General features: G+C 48.2%; 1 protein-coding gene across 4 annotated transcripts in view; it reads left to right on the forward strand.

The window, feature by feature from the left end:
- LOC306928450 (dynactin subunit 1-like) overlaps positions 1-27,488 on the forward strand; it is a 142,326-nt gene that overhangs the window by 52,173 nt on the left and 62,665 nt on the right. For 3 of the 4 annotated variants that reach the window (XM_079508578.1, XM_079508577.1, XM_079508576.1), the window contains exons 8-12: positions 10,374-10,559; positions 14,644-14,796; positions 19,694-19,891; positions 24,123-24,327; positions 26,884-26,962. In XM_079508578.1, coding sequence (XP_079364704.1) covers positions 10,374-10,559; positions 14,644-14,796; positions 19,694-19,891; positions 24,123-24,327; positions 26,884-26,962 — 821 coding nt within the window. The remainder of the gene's footprint in view (positions 1-10,373; positions 10,560-14,643; positions 14,797-19,693; positions 19,892-24,122; positions 24,328-26,883; positions 26,963-27,488) is intronic. The other variant, XM_079508579.1, reaches the window with a different exon arrangement.

Raw genomic sequence — 27,488 nt, forward strand, 5'->3', positions numbered from 1 at the left:
GTTCAGAGTCTTTCTCTAGAGGATGTTCAGAGTCTCTAGAGGATGTTCAGAGACTTTCTCTAGTGGATGTTCAGAGTCTCTAGAGGATGTTCAGAGTCTTTCTCTAGTGGATGTTCAGAGTCTCTAGAGGATGTTCAGAGTCTTTCTCTAGAGGATGTTCAGAGTCTTTCTCTAGAGGATGTTCAGAGTCTTTCTCTAGAGGATGTTCAGAGTCTTTCTCTAGAGGATGTTCAGAGTCTTTCTCTAGAGGATGTTCAGAGTCTCTAGAGGATGTTCAGAGTCTCTAGAGGATGTTCAGAGTCTCTAGAGGATGTTCAGAGTCTTTCTCTAGTGGATGTTCAGAGTCTAGAGGATGTTCAGATTCTCTAGAGGATGTTCAGAGTCTTTCTCTAGAGGATGTTCAGAGTCTCTAGAGGATGTTCAGAGTCTTTCTCTAGTGGATGTTCAGAGTCTTTCTCTAGTGGATGTTCAGAGTCTTTCTCTAGAGGATGTTCAGAGTCTTTCTCTAGTGGATGTTCAGAGTCTTTCTCTAGATAATGTTCAGAGTCTTTCTCTAGTGGATGTTCAGAGTCTTTCTCTAGTGGATGTTCAGAGTCTTTCTCTAGAGGATGTTCAGAGTCTCTAGAGGATGTTCAGAGTCTCTAGAGGATGTTCAGAGTCTTTCTCTAGTGGATGTTCAGAGTCTTTCTCTAGTGGATGTTCATAGTCTTTCTCTAGAGGATGTTCAGAGTCTTTCTCTAGTGGATGTTCAGAGTCTTTCTCTAGAGGATGTTCAGAGTCTTTCTCTAGAGGATGTTCAGAGTCTCTAGAGGATGTTCAGAGTCTTTCTCTAGTGGATGTTCAGAGTCTTTCTCTAGTGGATGTTCAGAGTCTTTCTCTAGAGGATGTTCAGAGTCTCTAGAGGATGTTCAGAGTCTCTAGAGGATGTTCAGAGTCTCTAGAGGATGTTCAGAGTCTTTCTCTAGAGGATGTTCAGAGTCTTTCTCTAGAGGATGTTCAGAGTCTTTCTCTAGAGGATGTTCAGAGTCTTTCTCTAGTGGATGTTCAGAGTCTTTCTCTAGAGGATGTTCAGAGTCTTTCTCTAGAGGATGTTCAGAGTCTTTCTCTAGAGGATGTTCAGAGTCTTTCTCTAGAGGATGTTCAGAGTCTTTCTCTAGAGGATGTTCAGAGTCTCTAGAGGATGTTCAGAGTCTTTCTCTAGAGGATGTTCAGAGTCTTTCTCTAGAGGATGTTCAGAGACTTTCTCTAGAGGATGTTCAGAGACTTTCTCTAGAGGATGTTCAGAGTCTTTCTCTAGAGGATGTTCAGAGTCTTTCTCTAGAGGATGTTCAGAGACTTTCTCTAGAGGATGTTCAGAGTCTCTAGAGGATGTTCAGAGTCTCTAGAGGATGTTCAGAGTCTTTATCTAGAGAATGTTCAGAGTCTTTCTCTAGAGGATGTTCAGAGTCTTTCTCTAGAGGATGTTCAGAGTCTCTAGAGGATGTTCAGAGTCTTTCTCTAGTGGATGTTCAGAGTCTCTAGAGGATGTTCAGAGTCTCTAGAGGATGTTCAGAGTCTTTCTCTAGAGGATGTTCAGAGTCTTTCTCTAGAGGATGTTCAGAGTCTTTATCTAGAGAATGTTCAGAGTCTTTCTCTAGAGGATGTTCAGAGTCTTTCTCTAGAGGATGTTCAGAGTCTCTAGAGGATGTTCAGAGTCTTTCTCTAGAGGATGTTCAGAGTCTCTAGAGGATGTTCAGAGTCTCTAGAGGATGTTCAGAGTCTCTAGAGGATGTTCAGAGTCTTTCTCTAGTGGATGTTCAGAGTCTTTCTCTAGTGGATGTTCAGATTCTCTAGAGGATGTTCAGAGTCTCTAGAGGATGTTCAGAGTCTTTCTCTAGAGGATGTTCAGAGTCTCTAGAGGATGTTCAGAGTCTCTATAGGATGTTCAGAGTCTTTCTCTAGTGGATGTTCAGAGTCTTTCTCTAGTGGATGTTCAGAGTCTCTAGAGGATGTTCAGAGTCTCTAGAGGATGTTCAGAGTCTTTCTCTAGAGGATGTTCAGAGTCTCTAGAGGATGTTCAGAGTCTCTAGAGGATGTTCAGAGTCTTTCTCTAGTGGATGTTCAGAGTCTTTCTCTAGTGGATGTTCAGAGTCTTTCTCTAGAGGATGTTCAGAGTCTTTCTCTAGAGGATGTTCAGTCTTTCTCTAGTGGATGTTCAGAGTCTTTCTCTAGAGGATGTTCAGAGTCTTTCTCTAGAGGATGTTCAGAGTCTCTAGAGGATGTTCAGAGTCTCTAGAGGATGTTCAGAGTCTTTCTCTAGAGGATGTTCAGAGTCTCTAGAGGATGTTCAGAGTCTCTAGAGGATGTTCAGAGTCTTTCTCTAGTGGATGTTCAGAGTCTTTCTCTAGTGGATGTTCAGAGTCTTTCTCTAGAGGATGTTCAGAGTCTTTCTCTAGAGGATGTTCAGTCTTTCTCTAGTGGATGTTCAGAGTCTTTCTCTAGAGGATGTTCAGAGTCTTTCTCTAGAGTATGTTCAGAGTCTCTAGAGGATGTTCAGAGTCTTTCTCTAGAGGATGTTCAGAGTCTTTCTCTAGAGGATGTTCAGAGTCTTTCTCTAGAGGATGTTCAGAGTCTTTCTCTAGAGGATATTCAGAGTCTTTCTCTAGTGGATGTTCAGAGTCTTTCTCTAGTGGATGTTCAGAGTCTTTCTCTAGAGGATGTTCAGAGTCTTTCTCTAGTGGATGTTCAGAGTCTTTCTCTAGAGGATGTTCAGAGTCTTTCTCTAGTGGATGTTCAGAGTCTTTCTCTAGTGGATGTTCAGAGTCTTTCTCTAGAGGATATTCAGAGTCTTTCTCTAGTGGATGTTCAGAGTCTCTAGAGGATGTTCAGAGTCTTTCTCTAGAGGATGTTCGGAGTCTTTCTCTAGAGGATGTTCAGAGTCTTTCTCTAGAGGATGTTCAGAGTCTTTCTCTAGAGGATATTCAGAGTCTTTCTCTAGAGGATGTTCAGAGTCTTTCTCTAGAGGATGTTCAGAGTCTTTCTCTAGTGGATGTTCAGAGTCTTTCTCTAGAGGATGTTCAGAGTCTTTCTCTAGTGGATGTTCAGAGTCTTTCTCTAGTGGATGTTCAGAGTCTTTCTCTAGAGGATATTCAGAGTCTTTCTCTAGTGGATGTTCAGAGTCTCTAGAGGATGTTCAGAGTCTTTCTCTAGAGGATGTTCAGAGTCTTTCTCTAGAGGATGTTCAGAGTCTCTAGAGGATGTTCAGAGTCTTTCTCTAGAGGATGTTCAGAGTCTTTCTCTAGTGGATGTTCAGAGTCTTTCTCTAGTGGATGTTCAGAGTCTTTCTCTAGTGGATGTTCAGAGTCTTTCTCTAGAGGATGTTCAGAGTCTTTCTCTAGAGGATGTTCAGAGTCTTTCTCTAGTGGATGTTCAGAGTCTTTCTCTAGAGGATGTTCAGAGTCTCTAGAGGATGTTCAGAGTCTTTCTCTAGTGGATGTTCAGAGTCTCTAGAGGATGTTCAGAGTCTTTCTCTAGAGGATGTTCAGAGTCTTTCTCTAGAGGATGTTCAGAGTCTTTATCTAGAGAATGTTCAGAGTCTTTCTCTAGAGGATGTTCAGAGTCTTTCTCTAGAGGATGTTCAGAGTCTCTAGAGGATGTTCAGAGTCTTTCTCTAGAGGATGTTCAGAGTCTCTAGAGGATGTTCAGAGTCTCTAGAGGATGTTCAGAGTCTTTCTCTAGTGGATGTTCAGAGTCTTTCTCTAGAGGATGTTCAGAGTCTCTAGAGGATGTTCAGAGTCTTTCTCTAGAGGATGTTCAGAGTCTCTAGAGGATGTTCAGAGTCTTTCTCTAGAGGATGTTCAGAGTCTTTCTCTAGAGGATGTTCAGAGTCTTTCTCTAGAGGATGTTCAGAGTCTCTAGAGGATGTTCAGAGTCTTTCTCTAGAGGATGTTCAGAGTCTTTCTCTAGAGGATGTTCAGAGTCTTTCTCTAGAGGATGTTCAGAGTCTCTAGAGGATGTTCAGAGTCTTTCTCTAGTGGATGTTCAGAGTCTCTAGAGGATGTTCAGAGTCTTTCTCTAGAGGATGTTCAGAGTCTTTCTCTAGTGGATGTTCAGAGTCTTTCTCTAGTGGATGTTCAGAGTCTTTCTCTAGAGGATGTTCAGAGTCTTTCTCTAGTGGATGTTCAGAGTCTTTCTCTAGAGGATGTTCAGTGTCTCTAGAGGATGTTCAGAGTCTTTCTCTAGAGGATGTTCAGAGTCTCTAGAGGATGTTCAGAGTCTTTCTCTAGAGGATGTTCAGAGTCTTTCTCTAGTGGATGTTCAGAGTCTTTCTCTAGAGGATGTTCAGAGTCTTTCTCTAGTGGATGTTCAGAGTCTTTCTCTAGAGGATGTTCAGAGTCTTTCTCTAGTGGATGTTCAGAGTCTTTCTCTAGTGGATGTTCAGAGTCTTTCTCTAGAGGATGTTCAGAGTCTCTAGAGGATGTTCAGAGTCTTTCTCTAGAGGATGTTCGGAGTCTTTCTCTAGAGGATGTTCAGAGTCTTTCTCTAGAGGATGTTCAGAGTCTTTCTCTAGAGGATATTCAGAGTCTTTCTCTAGTGGATGTTCAGAGTCTTTCTCTAGAGGATGTTCAGAGTCTTTCTCTAGTGGATGTTCAGAGTCTTTCTCTAGAGGATGTTCAGAGTCTTTCTCTAGTGGATGTTCAGAGTCTTTCTCTAGAGGATATTCAGAGTCTTTCTCTAGTGGATGTTCAGAGTCTCTAGAGGATGTTCAGAGTCTTTCTCTAGAGGATGTTCGGAGTCTTTCTCTAGAGGATGTTCAGAGTCTTTCTCTAGAGGATGTTCAGAGTCTTTCTCTAGAGGATATTCAGAGTCTTTCTCTAGTGGATGTTCAGAGTCTTTCTCTAGAGGATGTTCAGAGTCTTTCTCTAGTGGATGTTCAGAGTCTTTCTCTAGAGGATGTTCAGAGTCTTTCTCTAGTGGATGTTCAGAGTCTTTCTCTAGTGGATGTTCAGAGTCTTTCTCTAGAGGATATTCAGAGTCTTTCTCTAGTGGATGTTCAGAGTCTCTAGAGGATGTTCAGAGTCTTTCTCTAGAGGATGTTCAGAGTCTTTCTCTAGAGGATGTTCAGAGTCTCTAGAGGATGTTCAGAGTCTTTCTCTAGAGGATGTTCAGAGTCTTTCTCTAGTGGATGTTCAGAGTCTTTCTCTAGTGGATGTTCAGAGTCTTTCTCTAGTGGATGTTCAGAGTCTTTCTCTAGAGGATGTTCAGAGTCTTTCTCTAGAGGATGTTCAGAGTCTTTCTCTAGTGGATGTTCAGAGTCTTTCTCTAGAGGATGTTCAGAGTCTCTAGAGGATGTTCAGAGTCTTTCTCTAGTGGATGTTCAGAGTCTCTAGAGGATGTTCAGAGTCTTTCTCTAGAGGATGTTCAGAGTCTTTCTCTAGAGGATGTTCAGAGTCTTTATCTAGAGAATGTTCAGAGTCTTTCTCTAGAGGATGTTCAGAGTCTTTCTCTAGAGGATGTTCAGAGTCTCTAGAGGATGTTCAGAGTCTTTCTCTAGAGGATGTTCAGAGTCTCTAGAGGATGTTCAGAGTCTCTAGAGGATGTTCAGAGTCTTTCTCTAGTGGATGTTCAGAGTCTTTCTCTAGAGGATGTTCAGAGTCTCTAGAGGATGTTCAGAGTCTTTCTCTAGAGGATGTTCAGAGTCTCTAGAGGATGTTCAGAGTCTTTCTCTAGAGGATGTTCAGAGTCTTTCTCTAGAGGATGTTCAGAGTCTTTCTCTAGAGGATGTTCAGAGTCTCTAGAGGATGTTCAGAGTCTTTCTCTAGAGGATGTTCAGAGTCTTTCTCTAGAGGATGTTCAGAGTCTTTCTCTAGAGGATGTTCAGAGTCTCTAGAGGATGTTCAGAGTCTTTCTCTAGTGGATGTTCAGAGTCTCTAGAGGATGTTCAGAGTCTTTCTCTAGAGGATGTTCAGAGTCTTTCTCTAGTGGATGTTCAGAGTCTTTCTCTAGTGGATGTTCAGAGTCTTTCTCTAGAGGATGTTCAGAGTCTTTCTCTAGTGGATGTTCAGAGTCTTTCTCTAGAGGATGTTCAGTGTCTCTAGAGGATGTTCAGAGTCTTTCTCTAGAGGATGTTCAGAGTCTCTAGAGGATGTTCAGAGTCTTTCTCTAGAGGATGTTCAGAGTCTTTCTCTAGTGGATGTTCAGAGTCTTTCTCTAGAGGATGTTCAGAGTCTTTCTCTAGAGGATGTTCAGAGTCTTTCTCTAGAGGATGTTCAGAGTCTTTCTCTAGAGGATGTTCAGAGTCTTTCTCTAGAGGATGTTCAGAGTCTCTAGAGGATGTTCAGAGTCTTTCTCTAGAGGATGTTCAGAGTCTTTCTCTAGTGGATGTTCAGAGTCTCTAGAGGATGTTCAGAGTCTTTCTCTAGAGGATGTTCAGAGTCTTTCTCTAGTGGATGTTCAGAGTCTTTCTCTAGTGGATGTTCAGAGTCTTTCTCTAGAGGATGTTCAGAGTCTTTCTCTAGTGGATGTTCAGAGTCTTTCTCTAGAGGATGTTCAGTGTCTCTAGAGGATGTTCAGAGTCTTTCTCTAGAGGATGTTCAGAGTCTCTAGAGGATGTTCAGAGTCTTTCTCTAGAGGATGTTCAGAGTCTTTCTCTAGTGGATGTTCAGAGTCTTTCTCTAGAGGATGTTCAGAGTCTTTCTCTAGAGGATGTTCAGAGTCTTTCTCTAGAGGATGTTCAGAGTCTTTCTCTAGAGGATGTTCAGAGTCTTTCTCTAGAGGATGTTCAGAGTCTCTAGAGGATGTTCAGAGTCTTTCTCTAGAGGATGTTCAGAGTCTTTCTCTAGTGGCTGTTCAGAGTCTCTAGAGGATGTTCAGAGTCTTTCTCTAGTGGATGTTCAGAGTCTCTAGAGGATGTTCAGAGTCTCTAGAGGATGTTCAGAGTCTTTCTCTAGAGGATGTTCAGAGTCTTTCTCTAGAGGATGTTCAGAGTCTTTCTCTAGTGGCTGTTCAGAGTCTCTAGAGGATGTTCAGAGTCTTTCTCTAGTGGATGTTCAGAGTCTCTATAGGATGTTCAGAGTCTCTAGAGGATGTTCAGAGTCTCTAGAGGATGTTCAGAGTCTTTCTCTAGATGATATTCAGAGTCTTTCTCTAGTGGATGTTCAGAGTCTTTCTCTAGAGGATGTTCAGAGTCTCTAGAGGATGTTCAGAGTCTCTAGAGGATGTTCAGAGTCTTTCTCTAGTGGATGTTCAGAGTCTCTAGAGGATGTTCAGAGTCTTTCTCTAGTGGATGTTCAGAGTCTCTAGAGGATGTTCAGAGTCTTTCTCTAGTGGATGTTCAGAGTCTTTCGCTAGTGGATGTTCAGAGTCTTTCTCTAGAGGATGTTCAGAGTCTTTCTCTAGAGGATGTTCAGAGTCTTTCTCTAGTGGATGTTCAGAGTCTTTCTCTAGTGGATGTTCAGAGTCTCTAGAGGATGTTCAGAGTCTTTCTCTAGTGGATGTTCAGAGTCTCTAGAGGATGTTCAGAGTCTTTCTCTAGAGGATGTTCAGAGTCTTTCTCTAGTGGATGTTCAGAGTCTCTAGAGGATGTTCAGAGTCTCTAGAGGATGTTCAGAGTCTTTCTCTAGAGGATATTCAGAGTCTTTCTCTAGTGGATGTTCAGAGTCTTTCTCTAGAGGATGTTCAGAGTCTCTAGAGGATGTTCAGAGTCTCTAGAGGATGTTCAGAGTCTTTCTCTAGAGGATGTTCAGAGTCTCTAGAGGATGTTCAGAGTCTCTAGAGGATGTTCAGAGTCTTTCTCTAGAGGATATTCAGAGTCTTTCTCTAGTGGATGTTCAGAGTCTCTAGAGGATGTTCAGAGTCTCTAGAGGATGTTCAGAGTCTCTAGAGGATGTTCAGAGTCTCTAGAGGATGTTCAGAGTCTTTCTCTAGTGGATGTTCAGAGTCTCTAGAGGATGTTCAGAGTCTTTCTCTAGAGGATGTTCAGAGTCTTTCTCTAGTGGATGTTCAGAGTCTTTCTCTAGAGGATGTTCAGAGTCTTTCTCTAGTGGATGTTCAGAGTCTTTCTCTAGAGGATGTTCAGAGTCTTTCTCTAGTGGATGTTCAGAGTCTTTCTCTAGTGGATGTTCAGAGTCTCTAGAGGATGTTCAGAGTCTTTCTCTAGAGGATGTTCAGAGTCTTTCTCTAGAGGATGTTCAGAGTCTTTCTCTAGTGGATGTTCAGAGTCTGGGGATTTGAAGTACTTAAAGAGTAGCCTGGCTAATAAGCCAGACCGAATCAACCGTTGGCAAAACAAAATTGCCTGCCGGCGGATTACAGTCTGGAGACGCTCAATTGTACGCCCTTTTCCTACACCAGAGAACTGGTGTGGCCAATCGGGACACAGTATGCAATATGGGCGGGCTTTGGTACATTGACGTTCAATGCTTGAGACCTTTGACTGACAGTAGCTCTGACCAATTGCGTCAAAGAGAAAATGTTTGAACCCGCCCCCCGGGAAACAAGATCCATACACAGCCACAGGGCGGCTGTGGCTCAGGAGGTAGAGCAGGTCGTCCAATGATCCATGGGTCGGCGGTTCGAATCCCGGCTCCTCTTGTCTACATGTCGAAGTGTCCTTGGGCATGACACTGAACCCCAAATTGCTCCCGATGTGGTGGTTGGTACCTTGCATGGCTTCCGCTGCAATCGGTGTGGGAATGTGTGTGTGAATGGGTGAATGTAATGCACAATCTATGTAAAGCGCCTTGGATAAAGGCGCTATATAAATGCACCATTTACCATTTAGCATCTCCAGACTCAAATACCACACAACAGTGTGATTTGAGTCTGGCTTATTAGCCAGGCTACTTTAAGGGGCAATTCACACTATGGTCCCGGGTTCGGACTCGGGACCACTTGTCAGATGTTGTGGTAATGTGAATGATGCGTACCGTTCCCGGGAGCGGATCGCCCAACCGTCCCCGAGACCGCATGGGGGGCGGGTCTCTGGACCGTTGAAGTGTATTCAGATACGTATCGTTCCAATGTGAATGCATGCGTACCTAAAGAAGGAAGTGGACTGTTTTTGAGTGGTATGTCAGACCACAGCTGATCAGTCTATATAAGACCTTACACCACTCAGTTCATACGGGTGTGGTTTTTTTTTTAGAACGTGACATGATCTCTAGTCGACGAGCCAAGCGTCAACAAAAAAAAACACAGACGCTGCACGACGCGTAACACCAGCTCATTTCTCAACGCCGCCGATCTACAAGCTCACAACGCGTCGCAGCGCGACGCGTTGTGAGCTGCTATGTTATGTTGAATCTGCTATACGCGCAGCACCGCAGTACGCGCTGATCTTGGACTACACGAACTTGGACTACAAAATAATAATAATGCTAAAGTAGAATCCATTAAACTAATATCAAACACGACACTGGAGCACAGAACTGACTGACACAGTGAATAGCAGGCAGGCTGACAGTGAAGTAGTATAACGGCAAAGAGCCAAAAGAGGCAATGCAATGCATTGTCTGGATTTATTGGAGACAATGTGGCAGAGTTGATGGTCAGTGTCCGTGCGCACCAGCCATCAAGCACACCACCATCTGGAGGATCAAAGTGTGTTATGCAAGTGTACCCGGGTGCACTGTTGAAGCTCGGGCAATGTGAATCATGGCCATCGGGGACCAGGCAACCGTATTCGGAAACGGTTCCAATGAAATGGATTCAGTCCCTCTCAGTGTGAATTGCCTATTAGAGTACCACCACCCACTGAGGAATATGTGTTCTAACTGGTCTTAAACCAACTGCTAATCAACGTCTAAGCTTAGCCCAAAACTTTAATTTTAAACGTCTATATATAGACGTTGAAACAACGTTGTTTCAACGTCTAATCTATGCCTAGACATTTTTAGACCATTTATAACTCCTTTTTAGACGGCCGTTTAGACGTATTTCAGACGTATTTAGACTGAACAGTCTCTTAGACTCAGTGGGAAGTGAACTACCGGTATGTGCAACCATCACCTATGGATACACGCTGATGAGTCTAGTTTAGATGTATAATAGATTAGACTCAGTGGGAAGTGAATTATGTGCAACCTGTGGATACATGCTGATGAGTCTAGTTTATGGTTTCAGCCTGTGGATACATGCTGATGAGTCTAGTTTATGGTTTCAACCTGTGGATACATGCTGATGAGTCTAGTTTATGGTTTCAACCTGTGGATACATGCTGATGAGTCTAGTTTATGGTTTCAACCTGTGGATACATGCTGATGAGTCTAGTTTATGGTTTCTGACAGATTTTAAGGCAGTGGTGACAAATGTAAGAACCTTTCAGACCTTTTTAAATGCCATCAACCGTAATCTCCACATCACGCCACGTGTCAAATGAGAGTATGTTTCAACAGTGGAGCACACCGAAAGGCTCCTCCCAGCAGCACTGGAGCCCGGTCACTGCGGTCAGCACGCCCAGAGGCCCCTCCCAGCAGCAGCAGTGGACCCCAGGCCGCCTGGTCTCGGCCTCTTCTCTCCCCTCCCTGCTGTCACGTTCCTCTGGTCGCTCCCCCTTGGTGCACTCGCCCTGGGTGGCCGTGGTATGACCGTCTGTCATTCCCCACGTAATGGTGGCCTGCACTCACAGTGTGGGGGTAGGGTTGGGGTCACTCGCTGTGTGGGGTCAGGGTCACTCACAGTGTGGGGGTAGGGTTAGGGTCACTCACAGTGTGGGGGTAGGGTTGGGGTCACTCACAGTGTGGGGGTAGGGTTAGGGTCACTCACAGTGTGGGGGTAGGGTTGGGGTCACTCACAGTGTGGGGGTAGGGTTGGGGTCACTCACAGTGTGGGGGTAGGGTCACTCACAGTGTGGGGGTAGGGTTGGGGTCACTCACAGTGTGGGGGTAGGGTTGGGGTCACTCACAGTGTGGGGTCAGGGTCACTCACAGTGTGGGGGTAGGGTTGGGGTCACTCACAGTGTGGGGGTAGGGTTGGGGTCACTCAGTGTGGGGGTAGGGTTGGGGTCACTCACAGTGTGGGGGTAGGGTTGGGGTCACTCACAGTGTGGGGGTAGGGTTAGGGTCACTCACAGTGTGGGGGTAGGGTCAGGGTCACTCACAGTGTGGGGGTAGGGTTGGGGTCACTCACAGTGTGGGGGTAGGGTTAGGGTCACTCACAGTGTGGGGGTAGGGTTGGGGTCACTCACAGTGTGGGGGTAGGGTCACTCACAGTGTGGGGTCAGGGTCACTCACAGTGTGGGGGTAGGGTTGGGGTCACTCACAGTGTGGGGGTAGGGTCAGGGTCACTCACAGTGTGGGGGTAGGGTTGGGGTCACTCACAGTGTGGGGGTAGGGTCACTCACAGTGTGGGGGTAGGGTTGGGGTCACTCACAGTGTGGGGGTAGGGTTAGGGTCACTCACAGTGTGGGGTCAGGGTCACTCACAGTGTGGGGGTAGGGTTGGGGTCACTCACAGTGTGGGGGTAGGGTCACTCACAGTGTGGGGGTAGGGTTGGGGTCACTCGCAGTGTGGGGGTAGGGTTGGGGTCACTCACAGTGTGGGGGTAGGGTTGGGGTCACTCACAGTGTGGGGGTAGGGTTAGGGTCACTCACAGTGTGGGGGTAGGGTCACTCACAGTGTGGGGGTAGGGTTGGGGTCACTCACAGTGTGGGGGTAGGGTTAGGGTCACTCACAGTGTGGGGGTAGGGTCACTCACAGTGTGGGGGTAGGGTTGGGGTCACTCACAGTGTGGGGGTAGGGTTGGGGTCACTCACAGTGTGGGGGTAGGGTTGGGGTCACTCACAGTGTGGGGGTAGGGTTGGGGTCACTCACAGTGTGGGGGTAGGGTTGGGGTCACTCACAGTGTGGGGGTAGGGTCACTCACAGTGTGGGGGTAGGGTCACTCACAGTGTGGGGGTAGGGTCACTCACAGTGTGGGGGTAGGGTCAGGGTCACTCACAGTGTGGGGGTAGGGTTGGGGTCACTCACAGTGTGGGGGTAGGGTCACTCACAGTGTGGGGTCAGGGTCACTCACAGTGTGGGGGTAGGGTTGGGGTCACTCACAGTGTGGGGGTAGGGTTGGGGTCACTCACAGTGTGGGGGTAGGGTTGGGGTCACTCACAGTGTGGGGGTAGGGTTGGGGTCACTCACAGTGTGGGGGTAGGGTTGGGGTCACTCACAGTGTGGGGGTAGGGTCACTCACAGTGTGGGGGTAGGGTCACTCACAGTGTGGGGGTAGGGTTGGGGTCACTCACAGTGTGGGGGTAGGGTTGGGGTCACTCACAGTGTGGGGGTAGGGTTGGGGTCACTCACAGTGTGGGGGTAGGGTCAGGGTCACTCACAGTGTGGGGGTAGGGTCACTCACAGTGTGGGGGTAGGGTTGGGGTCACTCACAGTGTGGGGGTAGGGTTGGGGTCACTCACAGTGTGGGGGTAGGGTTGGGGTCACTCACAGTGTGGGGGTAGGGTCACTCACAGTGTGGGGGTAGGGTCACTCACAGTGTGGGGGTAGGGTCACTCACAGTGTGGGGGTAGGGTCAGGGTCACTCACAGTGTGGGGTCAGGGTCACTCACAGTGTGGGGGTAGGGTTGGGGTCACTCACAGTGTGGGGGTAGGGTTGGGGTCACTCACAGTGTGGGGGTAGGGTTGGGGTCACTCACAGTGTGGGGGTAGGGTTGGGGTCACTCACAGTGTGGGGGTAGGGTCACTCACAGTGTGGGGGTAGGGTCACTCACAGTGTGGGGGTAGGGTTGGGGTCACTCACAGTGTGGGGGTAGGGTTGGGGTCACTCACAGTGTGGGGGTAGGGTTGGGGTCACTCACAGTGTGGGGGTAGGGTTGGGGTCACTCACAGTGTGGGGGTAGGGTCAGGGTCACTCACAGTGTGGGGGTAGGGTTGGGGTCACTCATTAGGGTTGTGGTCACTCGCAGTGTGTGGTTGGGGTCACAGCATGTGGTTTGGAAGGATGGAGGGATGTCAGTGTAAAATGTAAGGGGTGTAGTAGGATGCCACCGTGCCTCAGTAAGGGGTGTAGTAGGATGCCACCGTGCCTCAGTAAGGGGTGTAGTAGGATGCCACCGTGCCTCAGTAAGGGGTGTAGTAGGATGCCACCGGGCCTCAGTAAGGGGTGTAGTAGGATGCCACCGGGCCTCACCACCTTTATAAATGTAGGGGGTGTAGTAGGATGCCACCGGGCCTCAGTAAGGGGTGTAGTAGGATGCCACCAGGCCTCACCACCTTTATAAATGTAGGGGGTGTAGTAGGATGCCACCGGGCCTCACCACCTTTATAAATGTAAGGGGTGTAGTAGGATGCCACCGTGCCTCAGTAAGGGGTGTAGTAGGATGCCACCGTGCCTCAGTAAGGGGTGTAGTAGGATGCCACCGTGCCTCAGTAAGGGGTGTAGTAGGATGCCACCGTGCCTCAGTAAGGGGTGTAGTAGGATGCCACCGGGCCTCACCACCTTTATAAATGTAAGGGGTGTAGTAGGATGCCACCAGGCCTCACCACCTTTATAAATGTAGGGGGTGTAGTAGGATGCCACCAGGCCTCACCACCTTTATAAATGTAGGGGGTGTAGTAGGATGCCACCGGGCCTCACCACCTTTATAAATGTAAGGGGTGTAGTAGGATGCCACCGGGCCTCAGTAAGGGGTGTAGTAGGATGCCACCGGGCCTCACCACCTTTATAAATGTAGGGGGTGTAGTAGGATGCCACCGGGCCTCACCACCTTTATAAATGTAAGGGGTGTAGTAGGATGCCACCGGGCCTCACCACCTTTATAAATGTAGGGGGTGTAGTAGGATGCCACCGGGCCTCACCACCTTTATAAAAGGGCTGATTTATTTTTACCTGAATCCTGTCAGTGGTGGAAAAACTCTGTACTTGGTGCTCTAGCAATACAATAGAATAGACAGCCTGTCGTCCTCTCTGTCTGAAATCCTTTAAAAGGGCACTTTTGGACCCAAATAGCAGATCTACAAGCTCTCAACGGGTCACAGCGTGACCCGTTGATAGTTTGTAGATCTGCTATTTGCTGGGCGAAACCCAGCACTCTTTAGCTAGTGGAGATGCGGTGTAACGACATGGATTTCAAAAACAAATTTGTTGTGTTCAAGTTCAGGAGACTTTTTTTTTTCTTTTAAAAGCAGTTCTCCTGAATGCTGCCTTCCTTCCTTCCTTCCTTCCTTCCTTCCTTCCTTCCTTCCTTCCTTCCTTCCGGCATGGCATGGAAAGGAGAAGAGGGCATTTTGCATTTCTTTCACCATGTAGTATAAATGCTGTACTCGTGGTCTGGAAAAGGGCAGTTGTTTTACAGACGGGTTAAAGGGCAGGGGCTGAAGCCCCCTTTGATGTCTGTGTGCACATCCCTGATCTTCTCTCTCTGTCTGACGTCCCTCCAGACTCCTCCTCATCTCTCTGACCCTCTCCCTAACCTCCTCTCTCTCTGTGTCTCCAGACTGTGACCCTCTCCCTAACCTCCTCTTGTCTCTGTGTCTCCAGACTGTGACCCTCTCCCTAACCTCCTCTTGTCTCTGTGTCTCCAGACTGTGACCCTCTCCCTAACCTCCTCTTGTCTCTGTGTCTCCAGACTGTGACCCTCTCCCTAACCTCCTCTTGTCTCTGTGTCTCCAGACTGTGACCCTCTCCCTAACCTCCTCTTGTCTCTTTGGGCCGTCCTTCCAGACTCCTCGGGCCAGCCTGTCGTCCTCTCTCTCTGGGGGTGATGTCAGCGAGGCGGGGCTGTCCTCCCAGGGTGCACTGGGAGGCCCCGTCATCCCCCAGCCCAGTGGGGGGTCTCCAGCCTCCTCCCAGCTGCCCTCTGCTGCCCAGAGCAAGGTGAGAGTCATACCCCTAACCCTAACCCCTCTGCCCAGAGCAAGGTGAGAGTCATACCCCTAACCAATGTTCCCCCTAAGGTGCGCCCGTGCGCGCGCGCACACATGGCCAAATGCTCTCGCGCACAACTGAAATCTGTCGCGCACAGACACCGACGCTGGTGTAAAAAAAATGAAAAGTTTTCTTTAAAAAAATATTGTGTCCCCGCCGAGTATCATCTACATTACAGTAATAATACCTATCCCGAGTCGACATTTGCCTACACTTTATTTCTATTTACTTTACAGTTTATTTAGATTACAGCAGGCGAGGCGACAGACAGGTCTCCTCCCCTCCTTTTTGACTCTTTGGTCTCCTCTCCTCTCCTCCTGTGTATGACTGCGCCGTCTGCGCGGCGAGTGGGGACCTTGGAGGTGGAGACGTAACAGAAGGAGCAGGTAGCACTGCAGTCAGTGTTAATGAAACCCCAAGAACCAGATAAGATGGCGTTGCCTTGGACCCGTGCATTGATGGGACATTTAGATTTAAAAGGCTAACTTGGAAGTGTGGATAAAAGCATGGCTGTGCACAACAACAACGAGAGGGGGACTAACGTTAGCTTCGCATTAGCTGGTTAGCTAACGTCGTTATCACTACAGCACAACAAGCCTCCAGTCCGGTGTACTTGTGAATGAAACATGTGGAAGCTAACGTTAATCTCTAGCGGTCTAGCCCCATATGGAACATCTCTCTGTTAATACATCTTTCTTCAATCAATCAATCCCTCTGCTATGTAGAGCTACATTTAATAATATCCCATAGCTGGCGTAGTAGGGGCCAAAGGGACTATAGCCCATAGCTGGTGTAGTAGGGGCCAAAGGGACTATAGCCCATAGCTGGCGTAGTAGGGGCCAAAGGGACTATAGCCCATAGCTGGCGTAGTAGGGGCCAAAGGGACTATAGCCCATAGCTGGTGTAGTAGGGGCCAAAGGGACTATAGCCCATAGCTGGCGTAGTAGGGGCCAAAGGGACTATAGCCCATAGCTGGCATAGTAGGGGCCAAAGGGACTATAGCCCATAGCTGGTGTAGTAGGGGCCAAAGGGACTATAGCCCATAGCTGGCGTAGTAGGGGCCAAAGGGACTATAGCCCATAGCTGGCATAGTAGGGGCCAAAGGGACTATAGCCCATAGCTGGCGTAGTAGGGGCCAAAGGGACTATAGCCCATAGCTGGCGTAGTAGGGGCCAAAGGGACTATAGCCCATAGCTGGCGTAGTAGGGGCCAAAGGGACTATAGCCCATAGCTGGTGTATTAGGGGCCAAAGGGACTATAGCCCATAGCTGGTGTAGCAGGGGCCAAAGGGACTATAGCCCATAGCTGGCATAGTAGGGGCCAAAGGGACTATAGCCCATAGCTGGCGTAGTAGGGGCCAAAGGGACTATAGCCCATAGCTGGCGTAGTAGGGGCCAAAGGGACTATAGCCCATAGCTGGTGTAGTAGGGGCCAAAGGGACTATAGCCCATAGCTGGCGTAGTAGGGGCCAAAGGGACTATAGCCCATAGCTGGCATAGTAGGGGCCAAAGGGACTATAGCCCATAGCTGGCGTAGTAGGGGCCAAAGGGACTATAACCCATAGCTGGCGTAGTAGGGGCCAAAGGGACTATAGCCCATAGCTGGTGTAGTAGGGGCCAAAGGGACTATAGCCCATAGCTGGCAGGGGCCAAAGGGACTATAGCCCATAGCTGGTGTAGTAGGGGCCAAAGGGACTATAGCCCATAGCTGGTGTAGTAGGGGCCAAAGGGACTATAGCCCATAGCTGGCGTAGTAGGGGCCAAAGGGACTATAGCCCATAGCTGGCGTAGTAGGGGCCAAAGGGACTATAGCCCATAGCTGGCGTAGTAGGGGCCAAAGGGACTATAGCCCATAGCTGGCAGGGGCCAAAGGGACTATAGCCCATAGCTGGTGTAGTAGGGGCCAAAGGGACTATAGCCCATAGCTGGTGTAGTAGGGGCCAAAGGGACTATAGCCCATAGCTGGCAGGGGCCAAAGGGACTATAGCCCATAGCTGGTGTAGTAGGGGCCAAAGGGACTATAGCCCATAGCTGGCGTAGTAGGGGCCAAAGGGACTATAGCCCATAGCTGGCGTAGTAGGGGCCAAAGGGACTATAACCCATAGCTGGCGTAGTAGGGGCCAAAGGGACTATAGCCCATAGCTGGCGTAGTAGGGGCCAAAGGGACTATAGCCCATAGCTGGTGTAGTAGGGGCCAAAGGGACAATCTGAGAAACTATCAACCTGTGGGTCTCCACATGATTTGGGGGTGATGAGGAGGACCCCAGATGACAGTGGGTGATTTGGGGGTGAGGAGGAGGACCCCAGATGACAGTGGGTGATTTGGGGGTGATGAGGAGGACCCCAGATGACAGTGGGTGATTTGGGGGTGATGAGGAGGACCCCAGATGACAGTGGGTGATTTGGGGGTGATGAGGAGGACCCCAGATGACAGTTGGTGATTTGGGGGTGATGAGGAGGACCCCAGATGACAGTGGGTGATTTGGGGGTGATGAGGAGGACCCCAGATGACAGTGGGTGATTTGGGGGTGATGAGGAGGACCCCAGATGACAGTGGGTGATTTGGGGGTGATGAGGAGGACCCCAGATGACAGTGAAGTGACAATTTAAGGACTTTTAAGACTTCTATAATACCTCAAAGGCTCTAAAAGAAAAATACCATTACTGCATCAAAAGTAATCAGCAAACCATGCTATAAAAACTGGTCAAACATTATTTATTATTAAATAATAAAGAAAGAGGCAACAATTGTGAAAATAGCCGATCTACAAGTTCACAACGAGTTTGTAGATCGGCTATTTTCACAATATTTATCTGTGGAACCATTCTGTTGCTTGTCTGGGTGGGGGGTCCCCAGTTCAAATATGATTCCTTTGGGGGGTCACAGCCTGAAAAGGTTGAGAACCACTGATATAGACTAACTGAATATTCCTAGAATTGCTAGCCTACCACCTTGATATAAAATAAAAATGTTGTAACTTGCGTAACCTTATGTAACTATTAATTGATTCACTCGTATACCAAAATCCATTTGGAAAAAATAAAACATCACGCCTGTGTGAAGTGAGGGGCGCTCACTTCGCATTATCTAACGTTTGGACAGTTGGTGTCAAGGTGACGTATGATTGCTCAGTAGTTGCTGATGTCTGCTCAGTTTTGAGTGTTTGCTCAGACTGGAAACAAATTAGAGGGAACATTTCCCCTAACCCCTCTGCTCAGAGCAAGGTGAGAGTCATACCCCTAACCCCTCTGCTCAGAGCAAGGTGAGAGTCATACCCCTAACCCCTCTGCTCAGCAAGGTGAGAGTCATACCCCTAACCCCTCTGCTCAGAGCAATGTGAGAGTCATACCCCTAACCCTAACCCCTCTGCTCAGCAAGGTGAGAGTCATACCCCTAACCCCTCTGCTCAGCAAGGTGAGAGTCATACCCCTAACCCCTCTGCTCAGAGCAAGGTGAGAGTCATACCCCTAACCCCTCTGCTCAGCAAGGTGAGAGTCATACCCCTAACCCCTCTGCTCAGCAAGGTGAGAGTCATACCCCTATCCCCTCTGCTCAGAGCAAGGTGAGAGTCATACCCCTAACCCTAACCCCTCTGCCCAGAGCAAGGTGAGAGTCATACCCCTAACCCCTCTGCTCAGAGCAAGGTTAGAGTCATACCCCTAATCAGAGCTTCCGTTGCTCCAGACTGTACGACGGAAGCATTTATATTTTACTCATGATCAGAGCTTCCGTTGCTCCAGACTGTGTGACGGAAGCATTTATATTTTACTCATGATCAGAGCTTCCGTTGCTCCAGACTGTGTGACGGAAGCATTTATATTTTACTCATGATCAGAGCTTCCGTTGCTCCAGACTGTACGGCGGAAGCATTTATATTTTACTCATGATCAGAGCTTCCGTTGCTCCAGACTGTATGACTGAAGCATTTATATTTTACTCATGATCAGAGCTTCCGTTGCTCCAGACTGTATGACGGAAGCATTTATATTTTACTCATGATCAGAGCTTCCGTTGCTCCAGACTGTACGACGGAAGCATTTATATTTGACTCATGATCAGAGCTTCCGTTGCTCCAGACTGTATGACGGAAGCATTTATATTTTACTCATGATCAGAGCTTCCGTTGCTCCAGACTGTATGACGGAAGCATTTATATTTGACTCATGATCAGAGCTTCCGTTGCTCCAGACTGTACGACGGAAGCATTTATATTTGACTCATGATCAGAGCTTCCGTTGCTCCAGACTGTACGACGGAAGCATTTATATTTTACTCATGATCAGAGCTTCCGTTGCTCCAGACTGTATGACGGAAGCATTTATATTTTACTCGCGATCAGAGCTTCCGTTGCTCCAGACTGTATGACGGAAGCATTTATATTTTACTCATGATCAGAGCTTCCGTTGCTCCAGACTGTATGACGGAAGCATTTATATTTTACTCATGATCAGAGCTTCCGTTGCTCCAGACTGTATGACGGAAGCATTTATATTTTACTCATGATCAGAGCTTCCGTTGCTCCAGACTGTATGACGGAAGCATTTATATTTTACTCATGATCAGAGCTTCCGTTGCTCCAGACTGTACGAAGGAAGCATTTATATTTTACTCATGATCAGAGCTTCCGTTGCTCCAGACTGTATGACGGAAGCATTTGTATTTTACTCATGATCAGAGCTTCCGTTGCTCCAGACTGTATGACGGAAGCATTTATATTTTACTCGTGATCAGAGCTTCCGTTGCTCCAGACTGTACGACGGAAGCATTTATATTTGACTCATGATCAGAGCTTCCGTTGCTCCAGACTGTATGACAGAAGCATTTATATGAACTCTCTCCCTCCCAGGAGGAGGAGTCTCTGCGTGGTCAGGTGAAGGACCTGGAGGAGAAGCTGGAGACTCTAAAGATGAAGCGGGCGGAGGACAAGGCCAAGCTGAAGGAGCTGGAGAAGCATAAGATCCAGATGGAGCAGCTCCAGGAGTGGAAGAACAAGATGCAGGAGCAGCAGAGCGAGCTGCAGAGGCAGCTGAAGGAGGCCAAGAAGGTAAACAGTTAAAACTAGGAGGTAAAGAGTTAAACTAGAAGGTAAAGAGTTAAAACTAGAAGGTAAAGAGTTAAAACTAGAAGGTAAAGCGTTAAACTAGAAGGTAACGAGTTAAAACTAGAAGGTAACGTGTTAAAACTAGAAGGTAACGAGTTAAAACTACGAGGTAACGAGTTAAAACTACGAGGTAACGAGTTAAAACTAGGAGGTAACGAGTTAAAACTAGGAGTTAAAACTAGAAGGTAAAGAGTTAAACTAGAAGGTAAAGAGTTAAACTAGAAGGTAAAGAGTTAAAACTAGAAGGTAAAGAGTTAAAACTAGGAGGTAAAGAGTTAAAACTAGAAGGTAAAGAGTTAAAACTAGGAGTTAAAACTAGAAGGTAAAGAGTTAAAACTAGAAGGTAAAGAGTTAAAACTAGAAGGTAACGAGTTAAAACTAGAAGGAGTTAAAACTAGAAGGTGTTAAAACTAGAAGGTAACGAGTTAAAACTAGGAGTTAAAACTAGAAGGTAACGAGTTAAACTAGAAGGAGTTAAAACTAAAAGGTAAAGAGTTAAAACTAGAAGGTAAAGAGTTAAAACTAGAAGGTAAAGAGTTAAACTAGAAGGAGTTAAAACTAGAAGGTAAAGAGTTAAAACTAGAAGGTAACAGTGTTAGAGTGAGCTGCAGACCCACCAGATAACCCTAGATGACCCTAACCTTAGATGACCCTAACCCTAGATGACCCTAACCCTAGATGACCCTAGATGACCCTAACCCTAGATGACCCTAACCCTAGATGACCCTAGATGACCCTAACCCTAGATGACCCTAGATGACCCTAACCCTAGATGACCCTAGATGACCCTAACCCTAGATGACCCTAGATTACCCTAACCCTAGATGACCCTAACCCTAGATGACCATAACCCTAGATGACCCTAACCCTAGATGACCCTAACCCTAGATGACCCTAACCCTAGATGACCCTAGATAACCCTAACCCTAGATTACCCTAACCCTAGATGACCCTAGATAACCCTAACCCTAGATGACCCTAACCCTAGATGACCCTAGATGACCCTAACCCTAGATGACCCTAACCCTAGATGACCCTAACCCTAGATGTAACCCTAAACAGACATGCAAACGTGTAGCTTTTCGGCGAAAATCGCCGTTTTTATTCCAAATAAGGCACCCATGTGATTAATGCAAATCCGTTAAAAAATGTTTGGGGGGGGTGAGGGGGTCTGTGGGTGGGGGTGGAGCCCGAGCCCGCTGCCCGGAGCATTCTCTGACGGACTCACGAGAAACGAACTGTAATGATTCTGGAAGATATTCTGCTTGTATCTGCGGCATCATGATCATGATGTGCGCCACCTCTGGCCGCTCCGCGGAAGAACCTGTTTGTGTGGACGCGGGACTCGGCGGGACGGGCGGGACTCGCCAGTCAATCCCATAGTTTAGCTGCAAGTGCAGCTGCTACTAGTTAGCATTAGCAACGTTAGCACCTTGCGTTATACTGTCTGTGGTGTGGACACGCCGGCGTCAGTTTATCTCGCTGTGTGTGTGTGTGTGTGCTCGCGTGTGTGCATACATGCATGCGAGTAAATAAATAAAGCACGCGCACGTGTGTGTGCGTGCGTGCGTGTGAGTAAATAAATAAAACGCTTGATACATACAACTTGTAGTCCTACACCCCCCCCCCCCCCCCAGGGCTTACATAATACTAAAGATATATTAAAAAAGAAAACATGCAGCTCAACTGTTGAATAAGGAGAGGATGTTACTCTTATCTACATGTCTTAAATTGACTAAGGCTAAAATAATGAAGTAAACTGACCCTGTTCCAAAACTATTTTTATTATAATTTATTATTTTGCCAGTGAATATAATTTCTATTTGACATGATGTGAAGAGTGTAACTATAAGGGATTTTGAGATGGGAGTGTTGGACCTGTTTTTAAAAATCACACCTGTGTGAAGTGAGCGGCACTCTTACAGTATCATCATACATCATCCATTCATTGTCATTTTTGTGACAATGAATGTGTAGGACAAAAATAGCCGATATATGACAATTATTCTCCATTCATTGTCAATGGCATTTAGGACAAATCTACACTATAGCTGAATATAGGAGGGGCTAGCACTCCTCAAACTGTTGGAGTAAATGAATTGTTCTTCTATGACTATCAGGAAATGAATGTTAACATCTTGCTCAATACTGACTATAGATTTGTACTGATTTAGTAAATAATCATCTGTCATTTTTGAGTGGTGCAACCACTCAACCACACTATAGACAGCTACAGTATGTGTGTGTCCCTGGGTCTGTCCCTGGCTGTGTCCCTGGCTGTGTCCCTGTGTCACTGGGTCTGTCCCTGTGTCCCTGGCTGTGTCATTGGGTCTGTCCCTGGCTGTGTCCCTGTGTCATTGGGTCTGTCCCTGGCTGTGTCCCTGCGTCCCTGGCTGTGTCCCTGGCTGTGTCCCTGGGTCTGTCCCTGGCTGTGTCCCTGGCTGTGTCCCTGGCTGTGTCCCTGTGTCCCTGGCTGTGTCCCTGGGTCTGTCCCTGGCTGTGTCCCTGTGTCACTGGGTCTGTCCCTGGCTGTGTCCCTGTGTCCCTAGCTGTGTCCCTGTGTCCCTGGCTGTGTCCCTGGGTCCCTGGCTGTGTCCCTGGCTGGGTCCCTGGGTCCCTGGCTGTGTCCCTGTGTCCCTGGCTGTGTCCCTGGCTGTGCCCCTGGGTCCCTGGCTGTGTCCCTAGCTGTGTCCCTGGCTGTGTCCCTGGGTCCCTGGCTGTTTTCCTGTGTCCCTGGGTCCCTGGCTGTGTCCCTGGGTCCCTGGCTGTGTCCCTGTGTCCCTAGCTGTGTCCCTAGCTGTGTCCCTGGCTGTGTCCCTGTGTCCCTGGCTGTGTCCGAGCACGAACATAGCGTTATAGCGTTTGTTCACCACCAAGTGTCACTGTTGCACAGCCTAACACACAGACACACACAGGCCGGGGAGGAGGGCTAGTACAGTACAGTACAGGAAGTAATTAATTTGAACATCTTTCTACATACTGAGAGTAATAGATTTGTACTGATGACTCTTAAGTGTAGTATATACTGGACGCTGTTTATACCAGTCAGTCTGTCATACCATCCCTCCCCTCTGGGAGCACTGTTTATACCAGTCAGTCTGTCATACCATCCCTCCCCACTGGGGGTGCTGTTTCTACCAGTCTCTCTGTCATACCATCCCTCCCCACTGGGGGCGCTGTTTATACCAGTCAGTCTGTCATACCATCCCTCCCCACTGGGGGCGCTGTTTATACCATCCCTCTACACTGGGGGTGCTGTTTATACCATCCCTCCCCACTGGGGACGCTGTTTATACCAGTCTCTCTGTCATACCATCCCTCCCCACTGGGAGCACTGTTTATACCAGTCAGTCTGTCATACCATCCCTCCCCACTGGGGGCACTGTTTATACCAGTCTCTCTGTCATACCATCCCTCCCCACTGGGGGCGCTGTTTATACCAGTCAGTCTGTCATACCATCCCTCCCCACTGGGGGTGCTGTTTATACCATCCCTCTACACTGGGGGTGCTGTTTATACCATCCCTCCCCACTGGGGACGCTGTTTATACTACTCTCTCTGTAATAGCATCCCTCCCCACTGGGGGCACTGTTTATACCAGTCAGTCTGTCATACCATCCCTCCCCACTGGGGGCACTGTTTATACCAGTCTGTCATACCATCCCTCCCCACTGGGGGCGCTGTTTATACCAGTCTGTCATACCATCCCTCTACACCGGGGGCGCTGTTTATACCAGTCCGTCTGTCATACCATCCCTCCCCACTGGGGGCGCTGTTTATACCAGTCTGTCTGTCATACCATCCCTCCCCACTGGGGGCACTGTTTATACCAGTCAGTCTGTCATACCATCCCTCCCCACTGGGCCCCCACATGTGGCCCCCACCTTCACCTAATGCGGCCCGCAGGTTAATATCAACTGGCGGCCTGAGGGTGGCCCCCACCTTCACCTAATGCTGCCCGCAGGTTAATATCAACTGGCGGCCTGGCGGGCCGCGACCATATGGTCGCGGCCCACTGGGAAAATGCCCGGTATGACCTGTGGCCAGTCCAGCCCTGTTTGGTACCCATAAAACCCTCAAAAAAGTGTGCGTCCCCCGCACACTGTCACCTTTTCCAGCTTCGGTCTGTTTGCATGCCTGCTAAAACATAGACCTTTCCTCCGCGTCTCCCCAGGAAGCGCGCGAGGCCCACGAGGGGAAGGACCACTACATGGAGGAGATGGCGGACACGGCGGACGCCATCGAGATGGCCACGCTGGACAAGGAGATGGCCGAGGAGCGAGCTGAGAGCCTCCAGGCCGAGGTGGAGGGGCTGAAGGAGAAGCTGGAGGAGATGTCCATGGACCTGGAGATCCTTAAGCACGAGATAGAGGAGAAAGGTTGGTTCCTCATGAGGTAGAGGAGAAAGGTTGGTTCCTCAGTATGAGGTAGAGGAGAAAGGTTGGTTCCTCATGAGATAGAGGAGAAAGGTTGGTTCCTCATTAGGTAGAGGAGAAAGGTTGGTTCCTCATGAGGTAGAGGATAAAGGTTGGTTCCTCATGAGGTAGAGGAGAAAGGTTGGTTCCTCATGAGGTAGAGGAGAAAGGTTGGTTCCTCATGAGGTAGAGGAGAAGGGTTGGTTCCTCAGTATGAGGTAGAGGAGAAAGGTTGGTTCCTCATGAGGTAGAGGAGAAAGGTTGGTTCCTCATGAGGTAGAGGAGAAAGGTTGGTTCCTCATGAGGTAGAGGAGAAGGGTTGGTTCCTCAGTATGAGGTAGAGGAGAAAGGTTGGTTCCTCATGAGATAGAGGAGAAAGGTTGGTTCCTCATTAGGTAGAGGAGAAAGGTTGGTTCCTCATGAGGTAGAGGAGAAAGGTTGGTTCCTCATGAGGTAGAGGAGAAAGGTTGGTTCCTCAGTATGAGGTAGAGGAGAAAGGTTGGTTCCTCAGTATGAGGTAGAGGAGAAAGGTTGGTTCCTCATGAGGTAGAGGATAAAGGTTGGTTCCTCATAAGGTAGAGGAGAAAGGTTGGTTCCTCATGAGGTAGAGGAGAAAGGTTGGTTCCTCATGAGGTAGAGGAGAAAGGTTGGTTCCTCATGAGGTAGAGGAGAAAGGTTGGTTCCTCAGTATGAGGTAGAGGAGAAAGGTTGGTTCCTCATGAGGTAGAGGAGAAAGGTTGGTTCCTCAGTATGAGGTAGAGGAGAAAGGTTGGTTCCTCAGTATGAGGTAGAGGAGAAAGGTTGGTTCCTCATGAGGTAGAGGAGAACGGTTGGTTCCTCATGAGGTATAGGAGAAAGATTGGTTCCTCATGAGGTAGAGGAGAAAGGTTGGTTCCTCAGTATGAGGTAGAGGAGAAAGGTTGGTTCCTCATGAGGTAGAGGAGAAAGGTTGGTTCCTCATGAGATAGAGGAGAAAGGTTGGTTCCTCATGAGGTAGAGGAGAAAGGTTGGTTCCTCATGAGGTAGAGGAGAAAGGTTGGTTCCTCAGTATGAGGTAGAGGAGAAAGGTTGGTTCCTCATGAGGTAGAGGAGAAAGGTTGGTTCCTCATGAGGTAGAGGAGAAAGGTTGGTTCCTCATGAGGTAGAGGAGAAAGGTTGGTTCCTCATGAGGTAGAGGAGAAAGGTTGGTTCCTCATGAGGTAGAGGAGAAAGGTTGGTTCCTCAGTATGAGGTAGAGGAGAAAGGTTGGTTCCTCATGAGTTAGAGGAGAAAGGTTGGTTCCTCATGAGATAGAGGAGAAAGGTTGGTTCCTCATGAGGTAGAGGAGAAAGGTTGGTTCCTCATGAGGTAGAGGAGAAAGGTTGGTTCCTCATGAGGTAGAGGAGAAAGGTTGGTTCCTCATGAGGTAGAGGAGAAAGGTTGGTTCCTCAGTATGAGGTAGAGGAGAAAGGTTGGTTCCTCATGAGGTAGAGGAGAAAGGTTGGTTCCTCATGAGGTAGAGGAGAAAGGTTGGTTCCTCAGTATGAGGTAGAGGAGAAAGGTTGGTTCCTCATGAGGTAGAGGAGAAAGGTTGGTTCCTCATGAGGTAGAGGAGAAAGATTGGTTCCTCATGAGGTAGAGGAGAAAGGTTGGTTCCTCAGTATGAGGTAGAGGAGAAAGGTTGGTTCCTCATGAGGTAGAGGAGAAAGGTTGGTTCCTCATGAGATAGAGGAGAAAGGTTGGTTCCTCATGAGGTAGAGGAGAAAGGTTGGTTCCTCAGTATGAGGTAGAGGAGAAAGGTTGGTTCCTCATGAGGTAGAGGAGAAAGGTTGGTTCCTCATGAGATAGAGGAGAAAGGTTGGTTCCTCATGAGGTAGAGGAGAAAGGTTGGTTCCTCATGAGGTAGAGGAGAAAGGTTGGTTCCTCAGTATGAGGTAGAGGAGAAAGGTTGGTTCCTCATGAGGTAGAGGAGAAAGGTTGGTTCCTCATGAGGTAGAGGAGAAAGGTTGGTTCCTCATGAGGTAGAGGAGAAAGGTTGGTTCCTCATGAGGTAGAGGAGAAAGGTTGGTTCCTCATGAGGTAGAGGAGAAAGGTTGGTTCCTCATGAGGTAGAGGAGGAAGGTTGGTGGAGGAGATAAAATACCTCCATCTGTCCATCTCTCTCTCCTCCACCCTCCATCCAGGTACAGATGGAGCAGCCTCCTCCTACCATGTGAAGCTAATGTCTCTCTATCTCTCTCTCTCTCTCCAGATACAGATGGAGCAGCCTCCTCCTACCATGTGAAGCTAATGTCTCTCTATCTCTCTCTCTCTCTCTCTCTCTCTCTAGGTACAGATGGAGCAGCCTCCTCCTACCATGTGAAGCTAATGTCTCTCTATCTCTCTCTCTCTCTCTCTCTCTCCAGGTACAGATGGAGCAGCCTCCTCCTACCATGTGAAGCTAATGTCTCTCTATCTCTCTCTCTCTCTCTCTCCAGGTACAGATGGAGCAGCCTCCTCCTACCATGTGAAGCTAATGTCTCTCTATCTCTCTCTCTCCAGGTACAGATGGAGCAGCCTCCTCCTACCATGTTAAACAGCTGGAGGAGCAGAACAACAGGCTGAAGGAGGCCCTGGTCAGGTCAGTCTCTCCTGTCTCACTCTCTCCTGTCTCACTCTCTCTCCTGTCTCACTCTCCTGTCTCACTCTCTCCTGTCTCACTCTATCTCCTGTCTCACCTCTCTCCTGTCTCACTCTCTCATGTCTCACTCTATCCTGTCTCACTCTCTCTCCTGTCTCACTCTATCCTGTCTCACTCTCTCCTGTCTCACCTCTCTCTCCTGTCTCACTCTATCCTGTCTCACTCTCTCTCCTGTCTCACTCTCTCCTGTCTCCCTCTCTCTCCTGTCTCACTCTCTCTCCTGTCTCACTCTCTCTCCTGTCTCACTCTCTCCTGTCTCACCTCTCTCTCTCCTGTCTCACTCTCTCCTGTCTCACCTCTCTCTCCTGTCTCACTCTCTCTCCTGTCTCACTCTCTCTCTCACTCTCTCTCCTGTCTCACTCTCTCCTGTCTCACTCTCTCCTGTCTCACCTCTCTCTCCTGTCTCACTCTCTCCTGTCTCACTCTCTCCTGTCTCACTCTCTCCTGTCTCACCTCTCTCTCCTGT

Source organism: Electrona antarctica (assembly GCF_951216825.1).
Source record: "Electrona antarctica genome assembly, chromosome: 8".
Classification (NCBI taxonomy): Eukaryota; Metazoa; Chordata; class Actinopteri; order Myctophiformes; family Myctophidae; genus Electrona; species Electrona antarctica.